The 27704-nt window shown below is 44.2% G+C and overlaps 1 protein-coding gene across 1 annotated transcript in view; it reads right to left on the minus strand.

Moving 5' to 3' along the window:
• The window catches only part of LOC124721953 (thrombospondin type-1 domain-containing protein 7A-like), a 1225854-nt gene that overhangs the window by 215222 nt on the left and 982928 nt on the right, over window positions 1–27704 (minus strand). The window contains exons 16-18 of the mRNA XM_047247119.1: window positions 26403–26627; window positions 11913–12107; window positions 2835–3075 (exon numbers count right to left, since the gene is read on the minus strand). Coding sequence (XP_047103075.1) covers window positions 2835–3075; window positions 11913–12107; window positions 26403–26627 — 661 coding nt within the window. The remainder of the gene's footprint in view (window positions 1–2834; window positions 3076–11912; window positions 12108–26402; window positions 26628–27704) is intronic.

Below are 27704 nucleotides of genomic sequence, written 5' to 3' on the forward strand. Positions count from 1 at the left end.
TACATCCGTACTCCGCAAGCCACCTGACGGTGTGTGGCAGAGGTTACCTTGAGTACCTCTATCGGTTCTCCCTTCTATTCCAGTCTCGTATTGTTCGTGGAAAGAAAGACTGTCGGTACGCCTCTGTATGGGCTCCAATCTCTGATTTTATCCTCATGGTCTCTTCGTGAGATATACGTAGGAGGGAGCAATATACTGCTTGACTCCTCGGTGAAGGTATGTTCTCGAAACTTCAACAAAAGCCCGTACCGAGCTACTGAGCGTCTCTCTTGCAGAGAAATTAGTCATAACATTTGCGTAATAAAACCATGGATTTGTGAGGTACAGACGTCAGCAGCCCACACGTGTACCTCTGGTCACCGCATGTCACTGTGCACTGTGATGAGTATCAGCACTGAAATACCTCCACTGTAAGCTAAAAACACAAATAAAGGTCACTTAGACTGATATGTCGTGGCACATGTTCGTACGCGTACGAGTACTACGAAAACGTCGCAGGTTATGCATGTCGCTTGTCAACAGAGATGTCGTTTCGGCAGGTGATGGTGTTATTCGCTTATGGGGGGGGGGGGATGTTTGTATGGAATGATATGTAGCTCCTGATAGTGTGACACAGTTTTGGCAACGAGCGATACAGGTATCGATGGTCGATTCATGTGCATCCGTTTGTTCGCCTACAGTGCCTCGATGACGACTAATATTTTCGCCAAAACAATGCACCATACTATCGTTCCCGAATTATGTTACAGTGACTGCAAGGATGGATAGAGGGTGCTTGTGTTGACTCGTAGGCTAGCTAATGCGAAGTCTGTGGATCACATCTGCGATGCCATCACGTGAGATGCGCGCGCTTTGGATCTAACTCCGGCCAACCTATGTGAATATGAGTAGCTGCTGAATGGACATGTATCAGAATAGAACCGCAACGGTTCCAGTATCTCGTGGGAGGGTGACTAGGGTACACATAATGACATTAATCACAATTGAGCACCTCTGCGTTTGCTAGGTCGTAAGAGGTGACGCGATCACAGCTTGGTTTTGATGATGGTGATGGTGGAAACTGGAAGGGACGATGCTACAAAGATTTTCAAGAAATTTGTCAGAGCTACCTTCTAGGAAACATGAGTGAGAATGATGCGTTGCTTCGGAATTCTGCTTATATATGTACAACAATGCAGTAAACACATACGTATTTTTCGTTTATGTGACAGAAATCAATTTGCATCACCTGGAAACACATAACAATTTCCTAGGCGAGCGCCTAGGCCTCGATCCACTTGTTTTACGTGAGATGCCATTTGATGAGTCCATGCTAATACCAGGTACTCTCCCAACAAGCTGTTGTTGTCAGTGCTTCATGTGGTCGATATTTTCTGATGTTTTCATAAGATTTTCTATGGTGTTGCATCCATATTGTTTTCCCAAGTGCATCTACATCAGCTGTGCCATTTAGTTATGTACACGTTGACTGTTTACTATCCTTGCCATTCTTATTTAACGATCGCATACACTTCATCTTTTAAATCCGAGTCTTTCTTCTCTTTATGTTTTACATATTTTAAACTTACGAACACATGACTTTATTATTGCATTTGCTTTCAGGAGCTAGCTTTGATATTAGAAGTGTCACACAAAATATAAGAACAGACGGAGTGTTGATTGCTGCTCTACACAGTATTTAGCGACATCTTTCAGTGTTCGTGGACAGTTCTAGGTTGCTGTACACGCTCTCCTCGAATGTTTCCCACTATGCAGCTGAACCACGCTGACGGAGAGGGTCTTATTTATTCCCTGCGACGCACATTCAGTTTTCTTCTTCGTGGTGTTGCACTTATTTGTGGTGATTAAAGTGGTTTGGCACGAACCGAGAGACATAATGTAACAATACACCATGAGAAATTAGTCGTAACGTTTGCGTAATAAAACCATGGATTTGTGAGTCCAGTATTTACGTATTACTGCTCTTGTGTGACGATGATAATGATGAACAGGACATCAGGCGCTCGACATCGGGATGTTAAGCGCGAGACTGCTCACATAAGGATATATGACATTATTATAGTTGAGGTCTCCATCAGCGAAGGGCATGTAACTTTCCTCGCATATCATCTGGTCGTAACTGTTCTTGAGATTCACGTGAAGTTCGTTACGCATGATCAATCGAAAATGAAACTGAACTCTCAAGCTTATTTTCCAGTATTTTTCTGGAGTTTATATAGCAGCTATTCAAGTTCCTTTTTACAAGGAAGCACAATGCTGTTCGATCATTTCGCAAAACACACATTACTAATGTTTGAAAAAAAACTATACGACGTTTGTGTGCATATTGCATTTCTGCAGTCGGTGAATAAGGTGGTTGTCTCACTCCTGTGAGAGAAAACGACATTTCAAAATTCGTTCTTCTTTTGGGTAGAAAGTTTTGAGGACGCAGCATATTGGACATACCTATGGTATTCTTACAGGGTTCTTCTTACATGCAGCTGCACAACCACTTGTATAGTTGCAGTTTTGCTAGCGATAACTGATACAGATCAGAAATTCTAAATAAGTTTTAATACGAAAGTAATCCTCTGGCTGATATTTATGGAAATGCGTATAAGACTAACGACGTTTCCTCCACTACTTTATCTCGTAGTTTCACATTTCTAAGAAATTAATTAATGAAAAATAACGGTTCTGTGCACTTCAGTTATGACCTAACAATTTTCTCGAATTTTGAAAAATAAATGCTTATATTTATGATATAGTTTATTACTGTAGATTCGAAACAAAGACCCAAGTTATAGTTTACATCTTGGAAATAAGTAAACATCATGAAACTTTTAAAAACTCACATTGGCTCTATAAGATGTCCAGTGGTATTGAAACACCCCACACGACGATATTTTGTTCCCGATCCGCAGACTCCACTAACACGCCTTCCATTTGCTCTCACTGATGTTATTTCAGTATCTATTATACATTCCGACCAGTTTCCAAGTACCCGCAACTCTTGCTTTCGGCAAGGGCAGGTCCTGGTTTCAACTAACGGGAAGAGTTCAGAATTCGTACATATATCCCTGTTCTTGGAGTGACCTGCAAGAAATATGTTTCAAGTAAACCACATTTGACTGGTATTTTTGTACAATAAAATTACATGTGTTGGCACAAAACAAAACTAGCAAGTTAATTACCACAAATAATATTAAGTATGTAATTTGCTCTGTTTCATTAAAACTTAAATATTGAAAAAAATACGAATAGTCCAGAAATATTGAAATGTCATCGTTATGGTGTTTGCTCGTCACATTATTATTAAAAATTTAAAGATGATCTATTTGACCTGTAAGTATAAGTCGAGAATAATTACAACAAACCATATGTGACTATGATATTAAAACTGACTGCGCAGTTCGTACTGGAAATGACTCCCTACTTGCAAATAATTAGATCAGTTCATGAAATTTATCTTGAGATTGCCTTTTCTACTAACGCTTAGAACTCTATAGTGTGTTTTGGGATGATGGAGAAAGGCAAATGTACCAAATTGGAATAAGGATAGGGAGCACAGGTCTGGAAACGACCGAGTCGAAGTTTATAACCAAAAATTAGAAAATTTCAAATTTACCATTGTTCTGCTCACTACGATGAAAATCCAAGTAGTCTCATTTTTGTAATAATTTTATTCATCTGTACATCCTGGCCAACATGATTAATTAACTAAAGTTTTTCAAATAAATGTCACCTGGGTTGTATGAAGCATGTCATAGTCGCTGAAAGTTCTGTCTTCAATTCAAATGTTGTTCGAACACTTTCATAGGCAGCGGGAATTTTCGCCAGGAGGTTCTTTCCAGTTAGTTAGTTGTCTCGTACACACGACGTTTCTAATAACCACACGAGAAGAAGTCATGAGTGGTCAGAGCAAGTGAGCAAGCTGAGTACGAAACTGGACCTCCTTTTTCCATCCACCCGTCAGGGCATAACTGACGCAGAGCAAAATGAGATGGACCCGTATCAGGTTGGAATCACGTACATAAGCGTAAGTAAAGTAGGATAGTTTACAACATCGTGGAAGTTGGTGAAGTTAAGCGGGAAGGAAGCAGACCCGGACTTATTAACCAACAATTAAGTATGCCCATCTACACGTTCACTACAAATATATATCGTCAGCTCTTCACAGCTATAGCGTAGGGACATACCGAGTATTACATCTCTCATGAAACAGGCTGCAACTGAGGAAAGAACAGACGGAGAAAACTGAGCATCGTCCATAGAACACTGCCTTACCCACTGACTCAAAACGACCCGAATTCCGAAGTAGCAGGAATTGAAGCTTGCACTTTGTGTGAATGGTGGGAGTTAGGTACTGTGCTCGTATTACTGCCCATACAGCGCTGTGAATGACACTCTTTCTTCTGTAAATTATAGAGTGTGGACTGAGGGTTTTCCATCCATTGACATTACTATCCCACAGCACGTTTCTATTCTTAAGTCTCGAGTCATTCGTTTCGAGACAAGGATTTCTTCAGTATCAAACTGATACAATATGTCTCCTTCACCGTTTTTCAAAGGCACTGTGACACCCTCTAGATACAATAGTCTCGACCTTTTTATCCATACATGGCTCAGGGCACATGTAAAGCACTACAAGTCAAATAAACTGAGACACAAAGGAATTAAAGATATTAGCTACCAGTGGGCACTGATTTAAATGAATGGGAAAAGTTAAAAAATTGTGCCGGACCAGGATTCGAACCTAAGTCTCCTACTTACTGTCAACTATGCCATCCGGACATAACAGGCAAGTGGCACTACATCGAGAATAACTGAGAACGAGGGAAGTGGTGGGGGGGCTGACAGGAGATGCGCTAGGATAGTCTGTCGCCTTGTGTTGCCCACTGTGTGGTGATGGCCCACTGTGTTCTGATGGCGTAGTAGTCAGCGCATCTGCCTAGTACGCTGGAGACTCAGGTTCGGATCTCAGTTCGGTACAAATTTTTAATTTTCCTCACTGTCATAGATCAGTGCCCATTGGCACCCTGTATAAGGGGCGATCAAAAAGTTTGCTTTCGAAGGCCACATTAACCACTTGCCTACATGTCAGTGCTTATGTATCTGCATCGGAGTCGCGCCAGGTCGCATATACGCTGGAGCAACGCCCTTAAACGGAAACATTTTGAACGCCTCTTACATGTCAGGTAGCAAGGCAAACATTGTTTTCTATCCAGGTTTGCCGCCGGATTTGAAATTGAACTAACGTCAAATTTCGGCTGTCCAGTTACACACCATTCTTAGATTAAACACTGTGTTGTATCCAGCTGAAATCATGCTATAGAAATTATTTGTGTATTATTTATTTAATTCTCCCATATGTGACTTGAATGTCATCTAGCATATGGCTGTTCTTTGTTTGCAAGACGTATAGGACTTAAGCTGGTGTTCTATAAATTTGAGGAAGGGTTGGAAATTAATTAACTGGTGTAGAATGCGTTTGGATAAGGGCGGGCGGACGCGGACTGCGGTACAGAGTGCCCGATGCTCAAGAACATCAGATGAGTGATGAAAGTCTGATGGAGTGCAATTAAAATCTAAGCTGAAGAAATGAAGATGGATCGGATAAGACTTTTGCTGATCGGAAAAAATGGAAATGAGCGTACGGCATTGTGGGCCGGGAGTCCCCCATTCGAGGAAGTTCGGCCGCCGAGGGCAAGTACTTCTGGCATTGAACGCCACACTGGGTGACTTGCGCGTCTGCTGATAGGAATGTTGGTGAAAGGACGAAATCCTCAAGACAGGCCTATGAGTACCTTTTAGCCTATTGTACGCTTTTTGTTGGGAAGTTAATAGAATTTCCAGGTTAGTTTGCGGTCAGTACTTAGGCCAGGTATTATAGTGTTTTAATAATTTGGGTAGGAGGTTTGAGTGTCTTGAAGTGGAAGTTAGGGAGCCGAAATCAGTCTCCGCTGTGCACCGTGTGGTGGTTTGCAGAGTATGTATGTAGATGCTAATGCATAACCCTAGGTTACGGTTGTTACCTGTATTTAGGTGGGACTGACTGCTAAACAGGTTAGGTTACATCACAACTTGAAACTGTCACTGTAAATCTGGAGAGATCTTTGCGAGGCTAAAGGGTTGGAGAGCAAGGAAAGTAGCGACATAGACGTACTATAGTAGCAGACCGAGGAGAAGTGACACGGAAATGTCAGTTGTGTTAGAACGGCAGAATAAATCGTATTAAAGTGGATATTGGCTCATTTCTACAAAGGAATGATTGGCAGTGACATATGAAGACAATGCGACAGAAAGAAAAATATCAGGCGAACATCATTTTTAGAAGTACTTAGGTTTGGAGTTGCCACATCAGAGACAGAGTGGTCGAAAAAAGTACATGCACTAAATTCCGTACCGTGTCATCATACAGCACCAAAATGCACTGAAATGCCGGTAAAAAGTGATATTTAACGCAAACTCTTTGTCACTACCAGAAAGATACTCGGTAAACTTTCAATAGAGTCCGTTAGACACAGTCCCGGTTACTAATTGCTGCAACGGCCACTTTTGCAATGATATTTTATTGCATGTTCGTCATTTAAGATAGTGCTCTGCCATCGTGGATTTCCCAGGTTGTATTCTTGTATTACAATGACGTTCCAAACACCTATTGTTGCCAGAGCAATTAATTTGGATCATGCAAGGTTTTACAAAGGATCGCAGAGTTTTATATATACTGATTCCTGTCCAGAGTGTAGCAATTTTTCTTAGTTTTTGGAAGATACAGTGCGATACAAAAGTGGTATTAGAAACCGTGAGTAACCAATAGTAGTCTGCAGGTTAAAAGTCAACGGAATAGAAGTTTGAGTCGGGTCAGAAGCCAAGGCAATGTAGGTATTCAGCCAGCAATCAGTCTAGGTGTTGAACTAGCAACCCAGAAACGTGCGGGTTACCGTATAGAACATCCACGTGGCTAGTATTTGATGAAATAAGTTCGGCTAGAAGTAATCAGCGGATGGTAACATCGAGGCTGTAGTAAATGACAGAATGGTCTTGTCTTCTCAGCTGACAAAGGAGATCAAACTCTTGTAGCTGTAAATAAGAAGTATCAATCCAAATCGGATTAATTTTATTTTTCCTGGTGATTACCAGTTTCGGTTCCGCAGCAGACCAATTTCTGAAACATGTAACACAAAACAGAAAATGACGTGCTATTTCCAGTAAGGAAACGTAATAAGACCACCCCCCCTTCCCTCGCCCCCAGTAAAAGCGTAAAATAAGTTTGCAAGTCCACACAACGAACCTGTACGCGGAGCCTATGTGTTATTACCAAGTGGTATCAATCACCGACTGTCGATCTTATAACACAGCGCACTGGTTCCTCATGTGGACTTGAAAAACTGATTTGTGTATTTACGATGGTTACTTCATTATGAATCCTTGATGATTGTGTAATCTGCTGTTGTTGTTATGAACTAATTTGTGTTACATATTTCAGGAACTGGTCTGATGAAGGTTCTTACATAAGTGAAACAGGCAACCACCAGTAAAATTAAAATAAACTGGAATTATACTAGTGCATTATATTGTAATTGTAGTAAGTATAATAGCTGTCGTTTCCTCATAATGCCGAAAATTCTTGTATCTCTGCCTCCAAACTTGTTATGATTAGTCATTTGGTCTTGCTTCTAATTGTCCTTTATTACTGCTGCAACATATTAGATTTTTCGACAGCAGGTGTAACCATCGGGTGTTGTTAACGGAGCTGCACGCGGATCGACATTGTGCGAATACGTAAAGGGTTAAGAATGGGTCGTCTTTCTGCAGAACATGCGTACAGTCTGTTGACGCGGCTTCCGATAAGAAGGCGTCTGGTCGATCTACTTGGGCTCAGCAGACGAGACAGGCAAGAGTGGCCAGGAGCCGGCCGTACATTCGTATGCTGTAAAGTGCACCCTTCACGTGCCTCTTGGCCCGTTGTTGCCTGAGACGTCGCGGCCTGTGACGATGCATCCTCTCGTCGAATGTGGCCTCCATACGCACTGGCATCTCTGCCTCACCACTGCTGTGGATGTTATCGCTGGACACCAAACGCTGGGCTTCCTTAACCACAGGTAAACTACATTGGTCAGCCAGAACACTATGACCAACGACACACTTTCGATATAAACCTGTCCAGGCGATAGAAGCGTCACCTGGCGAGGAAAGACTGATAGTCAGGAGCACGCACGGCGCATGTAGTATCAGTGAGGTTCCTGCCCGTGTGCAGAATGGGGATGGCGCCCGATCTATCTGAGTTTGACCGAGGGAAGATTGTGATGGCCTGTATGCTCGGTACGGGCATTTCGGAAACTGCACGACTTGTCGGGGTTCGAAGATTGCTAGGTGAGTGTCTTCAACACATGGCGAAACCAAGGTGAAACCACGTCCAGATGTTGTGGGGTCGGGTAGCCTCCCCTCGTTCCAGATGTCAGAAGTCGTTGGCTGGGCACTGGGCAGACTGGTAAAACACGAAAGGCAACAACTGTGACGGAAGTAACATCATACTTTAATGCTGGGCAGAGTACAAGTGTGTCTGAACACACAGTGGAACCAAAACTCCTAACGATGGGCCTCTGCAGCCAATGACCCATGCATGTGCCAATGTTAACACCACGACATCAGCAACTACGACTGAAATGGGTACGTGACCATCGACACTGAACTTTGGCGCGTGGACAGAGCGTTGCATAGTCTGATAGATCCCGATACCTTCTCCATCATGTCGATGGGAGGGCGCGAATCTGTCGTCTACCTGTGCAACAGCTCCTTGACATCTGTACTGCGGGACGGAGGCAAACTGGTGGCGGTTCCATTATGCTCGGGGGAACATTCTCGTGGGCACCCATGGATCCAGTGGAGCTCTTGCAAGGCACCTTGACAGTCAAGGAGTATCTTACACGGGCTGCAGACCACGGACACCCTTTCATAACAATCGTGTTTCCCGACGACAGTGGCATTTTTCAGCAAGATAATGTGCCATGACAGAAGGCCAGGAGTGTTACGGAGTGGTTAGAGGAACATAGTGGCGAGTTCTAATTGATGTGCTGGCCCAGAAACTCGCCACATCTGAAACCGGTCGAATGCATCTGGGATGACTGAACATTGCGTCAGGGCTCATAGAACCCCTCCCCGGAATTTACGGGTTTAGGTGATTTGTGTGTGCAGATGTGGTGCCAACTCCCTCCAGTGACCTATCAAGGACTCGTTGCTTCCATGCCACGAAGCGTCGCCGTTGTTTCTCGTGTCAAAGATGGGCATACCGGCTATTAGGTAGACGATCGCAATATTCTGGTTGATCAGTGTACAACGGAGCGAAGAAAAGTTCTATTTCCAACTGGCTGACAAATCTTATTCTTAATACGGAACCTTTTTTAAGTTCTACCTCTTTTGAAGACAGATTTCTGGCATGAGGAAGGAACTAATGGAGTGCAAGATAGGATTCGGATTTTAATGTGGGTGGTGTGCTGCTCCTTTAGTTCGATTTATGGCGCCGTCTGTCATGTGACACCAATTCCAGTGTCACCGTCCATGGTATAGGTTGCTTCGCAGAATATCCGTACTGTTTGAACATGTAATGCCGGAAAACAGTCTTCCTTGTTAAGCTGTCTGCGTCAGAAATCGTGTACGCTCCTCACGCCAACTTCATGAGGAACTCCGTTCGTTGGTGTGATTGGTGGTAACATGTTGCAGTTAGATAAATGTTGATATGTGTAGGTTTGGTCTAAACTCTGGGTTTGAAATTACATCGAGCGTTTTCTAAACAAGGGTGAGAACTGTGCAAAAGCTTACTTCTGTCAGATTATTCGCATTGTGCAGGACAAATGTGTGAAACATTGTCGTCACACAAGGTTTCGACAACCTGAAAAATCCGTCTTGGAGATTGTGTAGGAAAGAAAAATACAGCCCAAAGCTTCAGAATGACGAATATTTATTTTTTCAGCGAACCACGGAGAGAAATGTACATTGCTCTATACGTGTTGTAAATTCAACTGCATAGCCTCGAATGAAAGTTACAGAAAATAAAGCGAAGTAGACAAGTGACAGGTGGCTCTTCTTGTGTCTTGTTTAGATAGTCACTCTAGCTGGCTGGGACTGTATACTACGACGGGAGACGTCTTTTCGTCAGCAATGTCGTTAGACATGAATTAATCTAAACCATTTTATTTGAGTGCATTAGTGTCACGATCTAAAACTGAATACAGTAGAGGCGTGGTTTCTCCCGGATTTGTGTTTTCTATCGTGTGGTAGGCAGGTACAGGGCGTGGACAAAAATATGGAAATATCAAAAACGCAATACATTATCATGTGTAATACAGCGTAGGAGAAGGCTAGCATTCAAAACGGGTTTCACTTGTCTCGGAATGGATAAACACAGGTGCTGTATGGTTTTTAAGCGAATATGATACCATTCTTCCTGCAAAACAGTGGCACGTTCAGGTAACCATGATGGGCTTGGATAGCGATCACGCACCTTTCTCTCCGAAGTAGACCACAAAGTCTCAATAATATTGAGATGTGGTGACTTTGGTGACCAGGGGAGATGTGATAATTCATCCTTGTGGTCACAAAACTAGTCCGGGGCGATTCCAGCTGAGTGAACAGGACCTTGTCATCTTGGAATACAGCATCACCACTGGAGTGCAAACATTGTACCGTGGGATGTACCTCATCAACCAAAATTTTCATATAATCCTTGGTAGTAGTGCGACCTGGCAAAGTAACTATGGGGCCCATGGAATACAGCGATATGCTCAAATCACCATAGAACCTCCGTCATGTTTCACTCGTGGGACCAAAAACTGGAACAGAAATGGGAAACAGTGTGGAAAGAGAGTCATCTGACTAAAGGACATTCTTCCATTGCTCCAAATTCTAGGTTTTATTGCGTCGGCACAATGTTTTCCTGTTATGGGAATTTCATTGCTAATGCGTGGTTTTGGAATTACGGCTCGCCCTACAGTTCCCTGCTTATGGAGCTCCACTCTTGTTGATTTGGTGTTGACAGGGTTTGCGAATGGGACATTCAGTTCTGCAGTGACTTGTGCAGCTGTCGGCCTCTTTATTTTTCATCACAATCCTCTTCAACGACCATCCATCACGATCACTCAACAGACATTTTCCTTCGCGTTGTTACTTAGCGGATGTTGTTTTTACGCTTTCCCTGTATGCTATATAAATCTTCTACACGGTGCCTCCTCAAACATCAAACACTTTGGCTACCTTGGTTACGGAAGCACCCACCATAGATGCACCAACAGTTTGTCCATGTTGAAATTCACTGAGTTCCGACATAACGCACTTGGTATCACACAGAACACTCTTTTGACCACCACTGATACTTGCAACGTATTGACGACATTGCACAGGTGCCGTTCGTGGTCACGTACAGCAGCGCATCCTGCAGGATTGGCTAGCATCTTCATTTATGTCCAAGTAGTCGTTTACCGTGCTGGTTCTATATTTTGTCCAGCCCCTGTATCTGTCAACCAAAGCAGTATTTCTCAAGATGTGTGTGTAAGTACGTCCCGACTGACCAGTTAGGCCATACCATGTGTGAGTTTATGCCGAACCAAGAAGGCTTCCCTTTTCCCCGGGGGCCGTACTAATTTCAGCGGAGACTCGGAGGCGTCAGAACCGAGGTGTCCTGTTTAAGGAATTAATATTTGGACGTGGAGATTGAAATACAGAATAGATGACCTTTATGACTATGAAATATTTATATATGCTGATTATCAGTATCGCAAAGAATGTAATATCTGCGTGTAATAATTACTTAAGTGATTTCCAGCGTAATATGTGCAAAAACTACAATGCACTTAAAATGTTTCTACAGACATTACATTACACCATAGTTTTCGTTATTTTTACATAAAAATATATTTTAAGTTTCGCATTGTTACCAATCAGTTCGCGTGTCCTCTTGCTTTTCAGGCAGCTGTGAGTGCACGGAGACCATTCTGACCACTCGGAAACCACGCAGTTGTACGTACAGTCGGCGTAGCAAGGCTCTGAGGTTGCCGGAATTTTTGGGTGTTGCTCGATGCAGTTGCTCGGTTCCACTTTGTTCATGCGATGTTTGGGGTTACACCAAACAGCTGGAAACACACAAGCACATGTTACTGAAAAAAAAAAAAAACAGGCCATGACACTGAAAAAGAAAATTATTTGATTATGTTGGATGAATATGTCTTCTGTAGGGGAGAGATGGATTACAAGAAATTTCTGGAATGTGGAAATTGTCCTTAAACGAAGTATGCCATTCTAAAAACCAAGAGATGTATTTTTTGTCTCTACCGAGCGCAGGCTTGGAAGAACAATGATGTTTTCTTGGTATGAATTGAAGTGTGGTGTGGTGTGCTGCAGACGCATTTCTTTCTTACTATTTTGCATCCTGTTTCCTGAATGAGACTAATGTGGTTTGTAAATTGTTAAACATGGCTTTCCAATTTACATTCGCTCAAAGTACACGAATAACTCAAATTGCTCGCTGACGAAGCACAACAGGCCACAGTTTCTTCTCATCACAGGTACACGCTTGACTTGAAAGAGCTACAAAATAGAAAAAGAAACTGGAATGGGAACAGCCAACCCCAGAGTCACTTGCAGTAAAGGAAATAGAGGCACTTTCAGCCAGTCAGTTTCGAGACATATTGATTAAATTTTCCCCTCGTCCGACTGAAATATCTGAGTTGATGATACCGTGGTTGACACAGCAAGGCTATCAAACTAATATCAGATAACACTCCTTCTGAACTTCTAAGAAATTCTATACGCTGTAATGGTAGGGGGAAGGGGGTTTGGTGTTGGAAGATACTGTTGTACTGCTTCATGCTAGACGACGGGCAGTCACGCAAACATGAACACAGGTAGGAACACTGTAACGCAACGGACTTGGGCTCTACAAAACACGGAATGCAGGACAACAAATAGTACCATAAAATGTGACATGCATTGTAAGATTTCCGCAGCCAAAATATATATCAGACAAGAGACTGAGAGTTGGTTTATTATGGTTATAGTTATTTCCGTACTTTTATTTCAGAATAAAACGATGCCCATGCACGATAGAACAGCAAAGCTAGAACATACGTAAAAGAAAAGTGTTGATTACGCTAATATTGGCTGCCCATAATTTTATGAAATTTAAAGTGAATATCTTGTTTTTTTTATGCACTATTGCCAGGTATACACTGTGTAACAGATGAATTATAAGTAATGTGAGGTCCTTCATGCTTTCTGCCCGTTATCTAGTATGAACCGGTACAATAGTATCTTCCAAGACCAACCCAACTTCCCCCTTACCATTTCAACTCTCTTTACATCCTCTTAGGCGCATACATTCCTCAGGCCGAAAGCAACTAATTTAAGGTTAGTATGTATAAACGTGCATATATACTGTTGCTCATTTAAATAGCGATGTAACACCAAGAAGGATGACAGGAGGAATATAAGAATTAATTACTCGGTGATTTGGGAATCTATAGGGCTATAAAGTCAGTACGCAGATTTACCACCTCTGGCAGCAGCAATGGCTCTAACCCGGCTGGGCATTGAGTCGAACTGAGCTTGGATGACGGTATGGGTACGTCAATCCATGGTTTTTCAACTTTGTACCAGTGTTCATCAAACGTAGTGGTTGGCAACTGGTGGAGTGGTAATCTCTGGGCAGCTCATGGCGTGAGGTTTTCAGTAGGTAAAATATCTGGGGACCGTTCTTACCAGGACAGCAGTCGAAGACTCTGTGTCGAGATAGGTTATGATAGCACGGAAAAAATGCGAGCTTGCGTTAACTTGTTGAACGATAATGTTACAGACGTCATAAAAGTAACGACCGCCGTCCGAATTACCGTCTATGAAAATCAGGTATGATCGTGTTGGGTCCATTCGACTATGACAACTGTAATCTGGCAACATCTAATGTACTCAGAACAACCACACACGGTACGTCCATTGTGATTCTCTACGCGGAACCGAGAATCGTTTGTAAAGACGACGTGGAGACACTCCTGTGTCCAGTGTTGTCACTGACCACGCCAGAGGAAGCCTCAACAGTTGTCGCCCTGCTGATAGTACGCGGTGCTCCAGACGGAGCAGCACAGTCCGCGAGAACAGTTGTCTTGCTGCAAATAAACCCATTTTCTGCCTCAAGGTACGTAACGTGGCAGTACGATCCTGCACTATCGATCAGTCAATATTTCTGTCCTCTCTGGCACTAGTCACGTGGTTATACAAAGATCCTGCATGGCACTGAGAGCGCGTCCTCATGAACCTGTCAATTCGTACTGGCATGACAGTTGTGCGATCCCGACCGACTTGAGCAGCAATGCTGCGGAACGATAAAACGCTGTCTCGATATGCCTCGATCGTGTCGCTAACGAATTCCGACACGTACTCCTAGAATTTTCGCTTTCTTACACGAAACATAACACAAGCTTCTTAGAAACAACTAAAATTCCAATGCGATTTCTGAATTAAAAACGCTATGCGTAATCTTTTCTTACACACGGTTTTTTTCCGAAGAGCCGTCAGGCGCATTTTCTCTGGTGTTTCGGCAGTTATTTGCAATTTATTCTATGAAGCGTTTAGCTGGCGTCAGCCCAAAGAAATCTTCCTCATCATATCTTTCATACGACGTCCAGCGTCATCGGAAAGCGTCGATTTGTTTCCCATTACAAACAAAATGATTTTTAAAGTGAAATTTTACGTGCCCATTCAACAGAGTGGTTCCAGAATAGTCTAGTGCGATATTCATTTTATCAGTGTGTTTTAACAGGGACAATAAAACATGAAGAATAACAACTGCTCCATCAGCGACGCCAGAGTCCTGGCCCAAGCTGCCTGCTACCGCCACACAGAAGCGCTGCTCAGGCGTTGTTGGAGTACTGTTCCTTCTACGGGTTTTACTACTCGTATTAATACATATCGATAAAACGATTAACGCACTTGAGTATTTTGGAACCGCTCTATCGAATGCGAGCGTAAAATTTCACTTTCAAAAATAATTTAGTTTGTAATAGGAAACAATCCCACACTTTTCGTCGATTCTGTACGTCGTGTGAAAGACATGATAAGTAGGATTTCTTGGAGCTAGCTCTGGCTACATCCCACAGAAAAGAAATTGCAAATATCTGTTGAAACACCAGGAAAAATGCACCTGACGACCCATAGGATAGCCGTGCGGTTAAAGGCGCTGCAGTCTGGAACCGCAAGACCACTACGGTCGCAGGTTCGAATCCTGCCTCGGGCATGGATGTTTGTGATGTCCTTAGGTTAGTTAGGTTTAACTAGTTCTAAGTTCTAGGGGACTAATGACCTCAGCAGTTGAGTCCCATAGTGCTCAGAGCCAATTTTGAACCCATAGGATAGACACCTGGTATACAACGTGTAGATGACGTTACTTCTGCCTACTTTGTGAGGTTGCGTTGAAATTCTACTCTCTTCCCCATCCAAGCATTCAATGGTCTTCACTCTAATTTGACGTTTGTCTTGATGGTACTGCAACTTTAATGGCCAGCAGTGTTTATTTATCTATAGTATATTGTAAGTAAGTGCCGGTCGTAGGTAGAAAAGCGTCAAGTACATCGCGTGCATTATAAATAAATTTTATAAGTACGACACTGTGATTGACAGTAGCGTTTTTGCTAGAAGTGAATGTCTCTCCCCTAACCATTATTCGTCTTTTTGTAGACAACTCTGGACTAGAGATAGTATAGTGGGACAATATTTAATAAATAAGCGCTCCACCCCCACAATTAAGAGTTTATCTGTTGTGCCCGAATTAGTTATGTTCACTAAAATGAAATTACGAAGAACTTTTAATGTCTGCCTGCAAAATCCTGCAAATATATTGTCTGACTTTCCGGTTATCGGTCGTACCGCCGAATCTCTGTTTAACATGACTTCATTTCAGTAAACAACCACGTTACATTGTGAGAGGCTCGTGGCTTTTTATCTCCCGGGTCTCGCCCGGGGACGTGTTCACTGCACATCGTATCCGCTAGTGTTGTACCCGCATCAGAAGCCAGTTCGTTGTTGTTGCAAGGTATCTCTTTTCGATTTTTAATTAACCGAAGTGCGGGTTCCCAGTCCGTGCTAAGGTTGTAGCCGCAGTCGCGGTTGATGAATTTGTCGTATACTCGTATTTAAATCGATTCTTTTATTGACACAGTCCCAATAGCCTGAAGTTTGCGCCAGGGCAGTTATACTGTTGTAATTCATTATCTGTAACTGTGAGAGGCAATGCTCTGCGGTTCCAGATTTTCTTCGTTGTATTACTCGAATGTAGGGTTTGAAATACTGTCTACATTTCATTACAACTAACAGCGACGAAACTTTTCTAGGGGTATCGATACCATCAGTGAACAACCCGAGAGTGCTACGGAAGCTATCTGATAAGTCTTTTATGTATATTGCGATCATTTGCTGCTCTTTTACGCTCCCTTTCGGCATCTCACAAGTTACTGTCGGTTCTATTGAAATTTCAATGTTACGTATTGGGTTCTGTCAAAGTTTCTTCGAGTCAACGTATATTTGAAATTATACTTCGTAGGATCGTATCTTGGTAATCAAATGACAGTGCCGTACGGTGTTGCTTTTCGGAAACATGCCAGACGTACTACATACTTGGTTCTGTCTATTAATTAAAAACATATTGTGCGTGAGAAACGTGAGCTGTGTTTCACACTGGTGATGGTGGCGTAACACAAGCTAATACACTGAGAGCACATTCTTTTTCACGAGGAAGTACATAACTTTCGAACAGAGAACATATTCCAGGACCCTGCACAATATGGACGTTGGTTTGCAATTCTGTACATAAGCCACTCGTGACCTGTTTGCAAGAAGGCCTTTTGATAAATATGAGATAGGAAAGGAGCTGATTACACAGCATATTTTTAATGAAAAACTCTCATAGGAATTCAGTTACGATCTAGGCCCGTTTTCACCTTGAGTAATTTTAACTGAAATACGCACCAAGAGTCTGCGCCGCAGCCAAACGGCAGCTATTAGAAAGTAATAAACTGATTTATTGGGTACGTAATTGTTAAAATTGTGGGTTAGGCCAAATCGACAACAAATAAGCGTACATACTTAGAGGCTGGACAGGAAACACCACTGACATACGCTGTCATGTTCAGTACCGATGGAAAAGTCGAAATGTACAGTCGCTTATCCCTAGTGAAAATCTGCTTTGCACGAATAGGGAATTAGCAGACACGAATTTCATCTATCGTATCATTTCTCTTAGAGGGGACGTCCGACGCGCGTTATCTTTCGATAACCATTCCAGGATCTGAAAAAAGCAGTACAAGTGATATCACTAAATGTCCATAAAGCACAATGAACTGTATAGACTCCCTGCCTTGGAATAAGAGGTTCCTGCTCACGGGGGCAAGTCTCATTCGATAAGCAGTCGATTAGTTGCAAGAGAAATGAGCGTCATGTACAGTATTGTGAGAATATTAATATGGACATAGCAGTTACTGCCATGCTGTTCACAGAGGGTGCAAGATTTAATTTATCATGAAATCGGACCTCGCGTTGTATTGAATTAAACTTGGTACGGCGCTATACACGGAGGTGACAAAATTCGTGGAATCCTTCCTAATACCGTGTCAGATCTCCTTTTTTCCCGGCGTAGTGCAGCAGCTTCACGTGGCATGGGCTCAACAAGTCAATGGAAGTCCCCTGCAGAAATACTGAGCCATGCTCCCTCTGTAGCCGTACATAATTGCAAAAATGTTGCCGGTGCTGGATGCTGTGCACGAACTGACCCCTCGATTATGACCCATAAATGTTCGATGGGATTCATTTCGGGCCATCTATGTAGCCAATTCATTTGCTCGAATTGTTCAGAATGTTCTTCAAACCAAAGGTGTGGGCCGGTGATATGGCGCATTGTCATCCATAAAAATCCCATCGTTGTTTGGGAACATTAAGTCAGTGAATGATCTCCAAGTAGCCGAACATAACCATTTCCAGTCAGCAATCGGTTTAGTTGGACAAGAGGACCCAGTCCATTTAATGTAAACACAGCCCACACCATTCTGGAGCCACCGTCAGCTTGCACAGTGCCTTTTTGACAACTTGGGCCCATGGCTTCGTGGGGTCTCTGCAACACTCTAACCCTACCATCAGCTCTTACTAACTGAAATCGGGACTCATCCGACCAGACCACGGTTTTCCAGTCGCCTATGGTCCAATCGATATGGTCATGAGCGCAGAAAAGGCGCTGTAGGTGATGTCGTGCTGTTAGCGAAGGCATTAGCGTCGGTCGTCTGCTGCCATAGCCTGTTACCGCCACATTTCGTCGCACTTCCCTAACTGATAAGTTCGTCGTACGTTCCACATTGATTTCCGCGGTTATTTCACGCAGTGTAGCTTGTTTGTTAGCACTGATAACTCGACACAAACGCCGCTGCTCTTAAGCGAAGGCCGTCTGTATACGTGCATATCGCTATCGCATGTCTTTTGTCACCTCAGTGTAAAGACCTCGGTACGGTGTGGACGAGAGCCCCAAGTTTTCCTCAGGTATACCAAATCAAGCTGAAACAACTTACTGATGATCAGATCCTATAGAGTTACCATATTACTAGAACTGATATGTTTCATCTGCTGCCCCAAATAGTTCCACACATATTCTGCGAGATTAAGAGGGGATTTAGCAAGCCAGTTGAGGTGCGATATGGTGCCAGAATGTTCATCACACGGGTTGTGTCATTTTGGAAGATGGGAGTTTCCACAGTATTTTCTTCAAGTGCAATACTTGGTCACCGAGAATGTTGAAATAAACGCCGTCGTTCATGTTCACGATAACATAAATGGGTGGACTCAATTCATGTTTCGTGAAGCATCACATAATCACTTCCGGCTGGTATTACATCCGACACACACTGGGGCTTAAAAAGCTCACTCGGCAGTTTGTGCACTCGACTTGTTGCAACCTTTGAAAGGAATCAAAATCGCGACTATTCGTACCGAACTGCACGCCCTGCATCAGCTACCGTCTCGTTTCTGTGTCGTCTGGCCTACTGAAGACGTGCAGCTTGATGCTCCGCTGTGAGAAATGGCACATTGGGAGGTAATCAATACCGTATTTCCTTTGCATGCAGTTTTCTTCACAGTGTTCGCTCGGATACAGGTTGAGATGGACCTGTTTTTAGTGACAGTAGCTATTCCTGTCGGGTTTGAAATCGATTTTAATTGACAAGGAGTGACATTCTTTCCCCGATCCCTGTCAGTCTGAACATTTTGCGACCGTTGTTTCTACACCTTGTTACTTGGCTGCGAGTGGTACACTGCCCCTTTAGACATGTAAGACCGTCCACGTTGATACACGGACAAATCGAACAATTTATTTCAGGGTGTGATCTTGGGCACGTCCAGTCGCGACAGGGCCTTTCTGCCATTCTGTCACGTCGACCTAACTAGCTCCGCTGAATCTACGCAGGCCGACTGACACATACACACCGCTCCACTGCCACGAGTATCATCAGCGGTGGAGGGCCACACAGCCGCCTGTTACCAACCATATATCATCTGGAAATGGAAATGGAGTCCCATGCTTCTTTACAGAGCGTAGGGGAACGATGCGGGAGACCCGCACCGCCTTACTAGGCAAGATCCTAATTGAGGTGGTTTGCCGTTGCCTTCCTCCGACCGTAATGGGGATGAATGATGATGATGAAGACGACGCAACAACACCCAGTCATCTCGAGGCAGGAAAAATCTCTGACCCCGCCGGGAATCGAACCCGGGACCCCGTGCTCGAGAAGCGAGAACGCTACCGCGAGACCACGAGGGCGGACATATATCATCTACAGCGGTGCAAAACGATTAGTGGGCTCTTATAAATAAGTGACTAATACAATTCCTGACAAAAATGTGAACAATCCAGAAGCGTAGGAGAAAGTGAAATGAAACTTTACGAGTTGAGAGGATATGTGACGTTATTTCAGAGATTAAAAATTGAATCAACATTACTAAGAACTTGGCAATAAGATCCCACATATCAGTATGATGTTGCAGCCACTCTGGACTGGATGCATGCACTGATTCAGGTGGGATGGGTGTCAGAAGCCGTTGTATCCTCTCCTGTAGCAAGTCGGCCCACAACTGTTGTAGCTCGTCATGGATATCTTTAATACTGGCACTGGGAAGGGGTTGATACATGTTTTATCGGAGACTGATCTGGGGATGTTCGTGGTCACAGGAGTACCTCAACGTCACGAAAACAATTCACAGAGGCATGTCCATGTTTGAACTAGCATTGTCCTGTTGAAAAATGAAATCATGATACTACCGCATGGAGGTAACACATGCGGACGTAGGTTGCCCGGGTCGTATCGTTGTGCCGTCAGAATTCCTTCAGTCACAGCCAGCCTTGACCTGAAGTCATACGCGATGCCTCCCCATCACATGACCCGCTGTACCTCTCCAAAACGTTGGGAGAAGATACCTCCCCCACAAGCCGCCGCCATACTCGTCTACGATGGTCATCTGGGGTAGTACAGAACCGCCAGTTGGAGCTGAACACAATGCGAAGCCACTCAACAGCAGTTCATGCTTTCCAGTCATGGCACCTCTCCAAACGCAGTGTTTGTGTTGTGGCGTTAACAACAGCCTCCGTACGGTCCTGTAATTTCCTAATTCGGATGCTAGCGGTCTCTGGGTAAAGGAGTGAGATGACACAGAATGTTGCTGGGAGTCCATTAAATAATTAAATTTTCACTCTGCATCGGAGTGTGCGCTGATCTGAAACTTCCTGGTAGATAAAAACCGTGTACCGAACCGAGGCTCCAACTCGAGACCATTGCCTTTCGCGGGCAAGTGCTCTACCGACTGAGCTACCCTAGTACGACTCACGACCCGTCCTCACAGCTTTAATTTCGCAGTACCTCGTCACCTACCTTCTAAACTTCAGAGAAGCTGGAGCAATGGAGTGTTAGTTCTGCAAGTTTCGCAGGAGAGTTTCTGTGAAGTTTGGAAGGTAGGAGACGAGGTACTGGCGGAATTAAAGCTGTGAGAACGGGTCGTGAGTCGTGCTTGGGTGGCTCAGTCGGTAGAGCACTTGCCCTCGAAAGGCAAAGGTCCCGAGTTCGCGTCTCGGTCCGGCACACAGTTTTAATCTGCCACGGAGTTCCAGTCCAGTGCATGTTATCGGATGCCCCCCCCCCCCCCCCCCCTCCACCGTCGGAGGTTCGAGTCCTCCCTCGGGGCATGGGTGTGTAAGTTGTCCTTAGCGTAAGATGGTTTAAGTTAGATTAAGTAGTGTGTAAGACCATCTGATCCCGAACGCCGGTCAATTCACCTCTTCACTGGTACTTTACAGCAGAAAGATCACGTACTCATCTTAGGTACTAACAATACTAAGAATAAGTCAAGACTAGCCTTACGCTACAGCATGCTTCAGGAGATAAAGAGTCGTCAAATATGAAGCGACTGCATTGCCACAGTTCTCAGACTCGCCACACGGATCTCCAGCGGGAGGGAAGGAAGTCCGCTAGCATTGATTTCTCAGCGGCGCCTTGATTTGTGAAGTATGCAGCCCGAACAATAGTATCGTACTCGCCCCGTTTGTGATCTCTACGTAGCACCTCCGTGTCATTCAGAGTGATCACGAAACATTTGACTCTGTTCACACCCAACCAGTCCTGGTAACAACACTAGATACGAAAAAGGCTAAAGCACTTTGATGGCCGTTCTATCCATGCCAGAGAACTGCTACTCTAAATATCTACACTCATGTTCAGAAAAAAACAGAACACGTTGAACGAGTAGAGATAGGATGTTCATATTGATATAACATGTACATTAGTATGTTCTGCAGAACTGATTAGTATTTGAAACATGTCGGCCAGCAGGTTCGCGGTAAACATCGATATCGCGGCACAGCATCACCTGCCAGTAAAATGTGCTGCGGCTCTTTTTTTCGCTAAAAATCGAAAGTAATGGATCGGTGTGACTTAAGCACACGTGCCGGATGCCTCGCCGACGTATGCGCGAACCGTACCATCAAATCAGAGAGTTTGAAAGAGGGACCATTATTGGCATGCGAAAAAGTGATGCATTCATGCGGGAAATTGCTGCTCGTGTGGGACGAAGCGTTTCGGCAGTGCAATGGATTTGTGCACAATGGTTCACGGAAGGCCGTAGAACACGGCGAGATGGGTCAGGTCGCACCACCAAGACCATCCCCGAGATGATCGACACCTCATTCGAATTGCATTGCTGGACAGATCTGCGTCCTCCTCTGCTCTGGAGCAGTAGTGGAACAGTGTAACACATCTACATCTACACATACATGGATACTCTGCAAATCTCACTTAAGTGCCTAACAGAGGGTTCATCGAACCACCTTCATAATAATTCTCTATTATTCCAATCTCGAACAGCGAGCGGGAAAAAGGAACACACAGCTTTCAATGCTAGCTCTGACTTCCCTTATTTTATTATGGTGACTATTTCTCCCTATGTAGATCGGCGTCAACAAAATATTTTCACATTCAGAGGAGAAAGTTGGTGATTGAAATTTCGTGAGAAGAATTCGCCGCAACGAAAAACGCCTGTGTTTTAATGATGTCCACCCCAAATCCTGTATCATGTCCGTGACACTCACTCGCCTGTTTCTCGATAATACAAAAGACGCTACTCTTCTTTGAACTTTCTCCATGTACTCCGTTAATCCTATCTGGGAAGGATTCCACACCGTTCAGCAGTACTCCAAAGGGGAACGTACAAGCGTGCTGTACGCAGTCTCTTTAGTAGATCTGTTGCATCTTCTAAGTGTTCTGCCAACAACACGCAGAATTTGATTCGCTTTCCCCACAACATTTTCTATGTGTATTTTCCAATTTAAGCTTTCCGTAATTGTAATTTCTAGGTAATATATATTTGAAGAATCAGTCTCAGTTGCGCAAATTTTCTGGTCTTTACCAGGTGTCTGCTAAATTAATCTAACCTTCTTCAGAAACATAAAATTACTATAACATGACATAGTAAGGCACAGTCAACATTAAAATTAAAACCTATAGTACCGTGGTACCATGTCGAATTAAAACTACTTAACTGAAGTCCAGCCCCGGCATCTCTTCACCACGCGGTCGGTTGGCAGCAGCCAAGATTAATTTAGCCGAAACCTGGTAAAGACCAGAAAATTTGCGCAGCTGAGGCTGATTCTTCAAAATATTAGTTTATCACAGTTGCTGGCAGGGCTGCAATATGCAAAAAATTCTTAATTTCTAGGTATTTAGCCGAATTTACGGCTTTAGAGTTGACTGATTTATCGTTTAACCGAAGTTTAAAGGATTCCTTTTAGCACTCATGTGGATAACCTCACACTTCTCGTTATTTAGGGTGAATTGCCAATTTTTGCACCTTACAGATATCTTTTCTAAATCGTTTTGCAATTTGTTTTGAACTTTTGGAGACTTTAGTAGACGATAAATGATAGCATCATCTGCAAACAATCTAAGATGGCTGCTCAGATTGTCGTACTCTATCAGGGGTGACGGTCCGTCGACTTTTATTACGGCGTGTGTTATGCGCGCGCGTCCACTTCTCCTCCTGCCTTTGACGAATGTGCATAAACACGCTAGGCGGCAATGCTGTATGGAACGACGTCACTGGGGCCGGAAAGCATCGATAGTGTTTTCGGACGAATCCAGATTCTGTTTCCTTGAAAATGATGGCCGCATTTTGGTTTTCTGCAGACAGGGGCAGGGGCATCACAGTGACTGTATTCGCACAACACATAAAGCGCCAACTCAAGGCCTTATGGTGTAAGCTGCTATTGGGTAGAACTACAAATCACAGCTGGTGCGTGTCCAGGGCATTGTGACCGGTGTGAGCTACGTGAATGACATCCTGCGACCCGCAGCCACAGCCTTTCTGCACAACGCCCCAGGCGCCATTTTTCAGAAAGACAGAGCATAACCACATGTTGCTGAACGAACACGTACCTTCTTGGTATCACAGCATGTCAGTCTTTTGCCCTGGCCCGCCGGATCACCAGACTTGTTGCCAATCGAAAACGTGTGGAATATGATGACACAATGCCTGCCGCCACAGATGAAACTTTGGAACCAGGTGAATGCAATGTGACACCTATACCACAGGACGCCTTTTGTGCCTTATACGCGTCTATGCCATCACTCAGGGACAAGTTGTCAGGGTCCATGGCAGACTTTGTGCCTACTAGGCAACAGAACTCGTGCTATCTAAGGTGATGGAAATGCTAATCATTTCTGCAGAACATACTAATGTGCATTTCCTGTGAATATGAACGTCCTATCTCTAGTAGTTCAACGTGTTCAGTTTTTTTTCCTGAAAATGAGTATGTATACTCGCCGATGGTGCGTACGTGTACCAAGTTACATTGACATCGGACCATGTGCTCTGGATGCTTCACTTTTTTTGTCAGGCAGTGTATTTTGCCGATGAGCTTAGCATCATTTCCGCTAATCTCTCTCTCATTGAGGACAGTCGCGGAAAAATATTCTGCACCTACATCTACTCCTACATAGATACTCCGCAAGCCACCGTACGGCACGTGGAGAAGGGTACCCTGTACCACTACTAGCCATTTCCTTTCCTGACTCACTGTCAAACAGAGTGAGGGGAAAACGACTGTCTATATGCCTCCGTATGACCCCTAATTTCTCGTATTTTATCTTCGTGGCCCTTACGTGAAATGTATGTTGGTGGCAGTAGAATCGTTCGGCAGTCAACTTCAGTTGCCAGTTCTCTAAATTTTCTCGTTAGTGTACCTCGAAAACAATGTCGCCTTCTCTCCTGGGATTCCCGTTCTGGTTCCTGATTCCGTAACACTTACAAGTTCTAAAAAACTGCAGCCCCCCTTTGAATTGCCCGAATGTCTTCCTTTAAACTGACGAGGTACAGATCCCAGACACTCGAGCAGTACTCAAGAATTGGTCTCAACAGCGTCCTATATGCGATTTCCTTTACAGATGAACCATTCTTTACTAACATACTCCAAATAAACGGAAATCGACCATTCGTCTTCCCTAGCACAGTTCTCGCATGCTCATTCCATTTCATGTCGCTTTGTAGCGTTACGCCCAGTTATTTAAACGCATGACTACGTCAAACAGACACTAATAATGCTGCATCCAAACATTACTGGTTTATTGTTCCTACTTATCCATATTAACTTACATTTTTCCATATTTAGAGGCAGCTGCCATTCATCATACCAACTAGAAATTTTGCGTAAGTCATCTGGTATTCTCCTTCAGTCACTCAACTGCGCCAACTTACCGTACAACACAGCATCATCAGCAAACAACCTCGGATTGCTGCCCACCCTGCCCACCAAATCATTTACACTGAGCAGCCAGAGCATTATGACCAACGACTTACAGTCGATATAAACCTGTCCGGGCATTAGCAGCTTCACCCGGTGAGGAATGTCTGATAGTCAGACACACTCACGGTGCATGTAGTACCAGTGGACTTTAATGATGGGTAGAGTACAAGTGTGTGTGAACGCACAATGCACCGAACACTCCTAACGATGGGCTTCCGCAGCCGACGACCCATGCATATGCCACTGTCAACACCACGATTTCGGCAATTACCTCTGAAATGGGCACGTGACCATCGACACTGGGTGTTGGCGCAGTGGCAAAGCGTTGCGTGGTCTGATGAATCCCGAGACTTTCTTCATGAAGCTAATCGAAGGTCGCGAATCCGTCGTCTTCCAGGGAAACAGCTCCTTGTCACATGTACTACGGGACGGAGAAACACTGTCGGCGGCTTCATTATGCTCTGTGGAACATTCACGTGGGCATCCATGGGTCCAATGGAGCTCGTGCAAGGCACCGTAACGGCCACGGAGTATCGTAAACTGGTTGCAAACCACGTACGCCCATTCATGGCGATCAGTTCCCGGCGGCAGTGGCATTTTTCAATAAGATAATGCACCATGTCACAAGTCCAGAAGTTTGATGGAGTAGCCCGAGGAACCCTATCGAACAAATCTGGGACGTGACTGAACGTGGCGTCAGAACTCATCGCCCCCCACCCTGGAATATGCGGGAAAGAGGTGACTTGACTGTGCAGATATGGTGACAGCTCCCTCCAGCGACCTGCCAGGACCTCAGTGCTTCAGTGATACGCTGCGTCGACGCCGTTATCCGTGCTAAAGATGGGCATATCGGGTATTAGGTAGATGGTCACATTGTTCTGGATGATCATTGTATGCGTTGTATATTCCCAAAGAGAGACCACAGAAACAGTTATCACGTTCAGTTACTCCTTACGATGGTGATATCAGAGACCGTCAAAAGTACCTATAATTTATCAAATTTTACTCGAGCATGGTATATATGAATGACAGAAGGAGAATAAAAATTGTTTCCAAGTCACACCCCTGACGCGGTATCCGACTCCGCACTCGACGTTGTTGGGCAGCTGGCAATCAGACCAGTTGCCGACGTCCCAGTTGAAGCGGCGGCAACGCGCGCCTGACAGCGGGCAGGGCCGCCAGTCCATCAGCTTGCCGCACTGCTTGCCGCCGTTTTCGGGCGGCTGGATCACCAGACGTCGCCGCAGCTGCGCCGGCGCCAACTCCTGCTGCGCCGAGTCCGGCGGGGCTGCAACACGGCGTAACTCTGAAGGTGGTGCGATCTGCCAGCACAATCGCTTTCCAGACACTGCTGACACTATCTGAAATATCTGTTTGTAATTTGTTAACACCAACATACGGGGTGGTCAGGAACAGTCTGGAAAGCTCGTAAGAGAGTCGCAGGGTATGTTGCTCTCAGAAATAGTTATAAAATGTAAACTTCCACTACTGGAAATATCACAGTGAATAATTGGAGACATGGCAGAAAGGAACTATGCCGTTTTCACAAGCATCCGAAGATTCATTTTGCCGTGGAGGAGGAGCCAAGCAGAAGATTAAATTTTCTTAATGTGCTAGTTTTCAAGAAACAAAATGGTAAAAACCTTGAATGCTTGGTGCTTCGCAGCTTTCAGATATTTATTAAAAGACGTCTTTTATACACCATGACCCACACTAGAAATGTTTTATTTGCCAAATTCGGTTTTCAGGTTCACAATCCATCATCAGTAGCATATTATGCATTTATATAGCAACGACATGCTTGTCAGTTAATACGATAGGGTATGAAATATGTGCTACAACATAATACACAGTTAGTCATGCATATCTGTGCTGTCAAATTCTAGGCAGTGACAATTCTTGATAATGTCTGACATAACCGTCATATAGAGTAAACATGGAAATTACGTGTTTACTCTATATGACCGTTATGCCCAACATTATCAAGAATTGTTCAAAATGGTTCAAATGGCTCTGAGCACTATGGGACTCAACTGCTGTGGTCATAAGTCCCCTAGCACTTAGAACTACTTAAACCTAACTAACCTAAGGACAGCACACACATCCATGCCCGAGGCAGGATTCGAACCTGCGACCGTAGCGGTCGTGCGGTTCCAGACTGTAGCGCCTTTAACCGCTCGGCCACTCTGGCCGGCTATCAAGAATTGTCACTGCCTGAAATTTGACAGCAGTAACACAAATGAAAGACCGTGTACTATGTTATAGGACAAATTTCACATCCTCTCGTTTTAACTGACAAGCATGTCATTGCTACAGAAGTGCATGCTGTGCCACTGTTCATGAGTTATGACTCTGAAAACCGGTT

Source organism: Schistocerca piceifrons, chromosome X (genome assembly GCF_021461385.2).
Source record: "Schistocerca piceifrons isolate TAMUIC-IGC-003096 chromosome X, iqSchPice1.1, whole genome shotgun sequence".
Classification (NCBI taxonomy): domain Eukaryota; kingdom Metazoa; phylum Arthropoda; class Insecta; order Orthoptera; family Acrididae; genus Schistocerca; species Schistocerca piceifrons.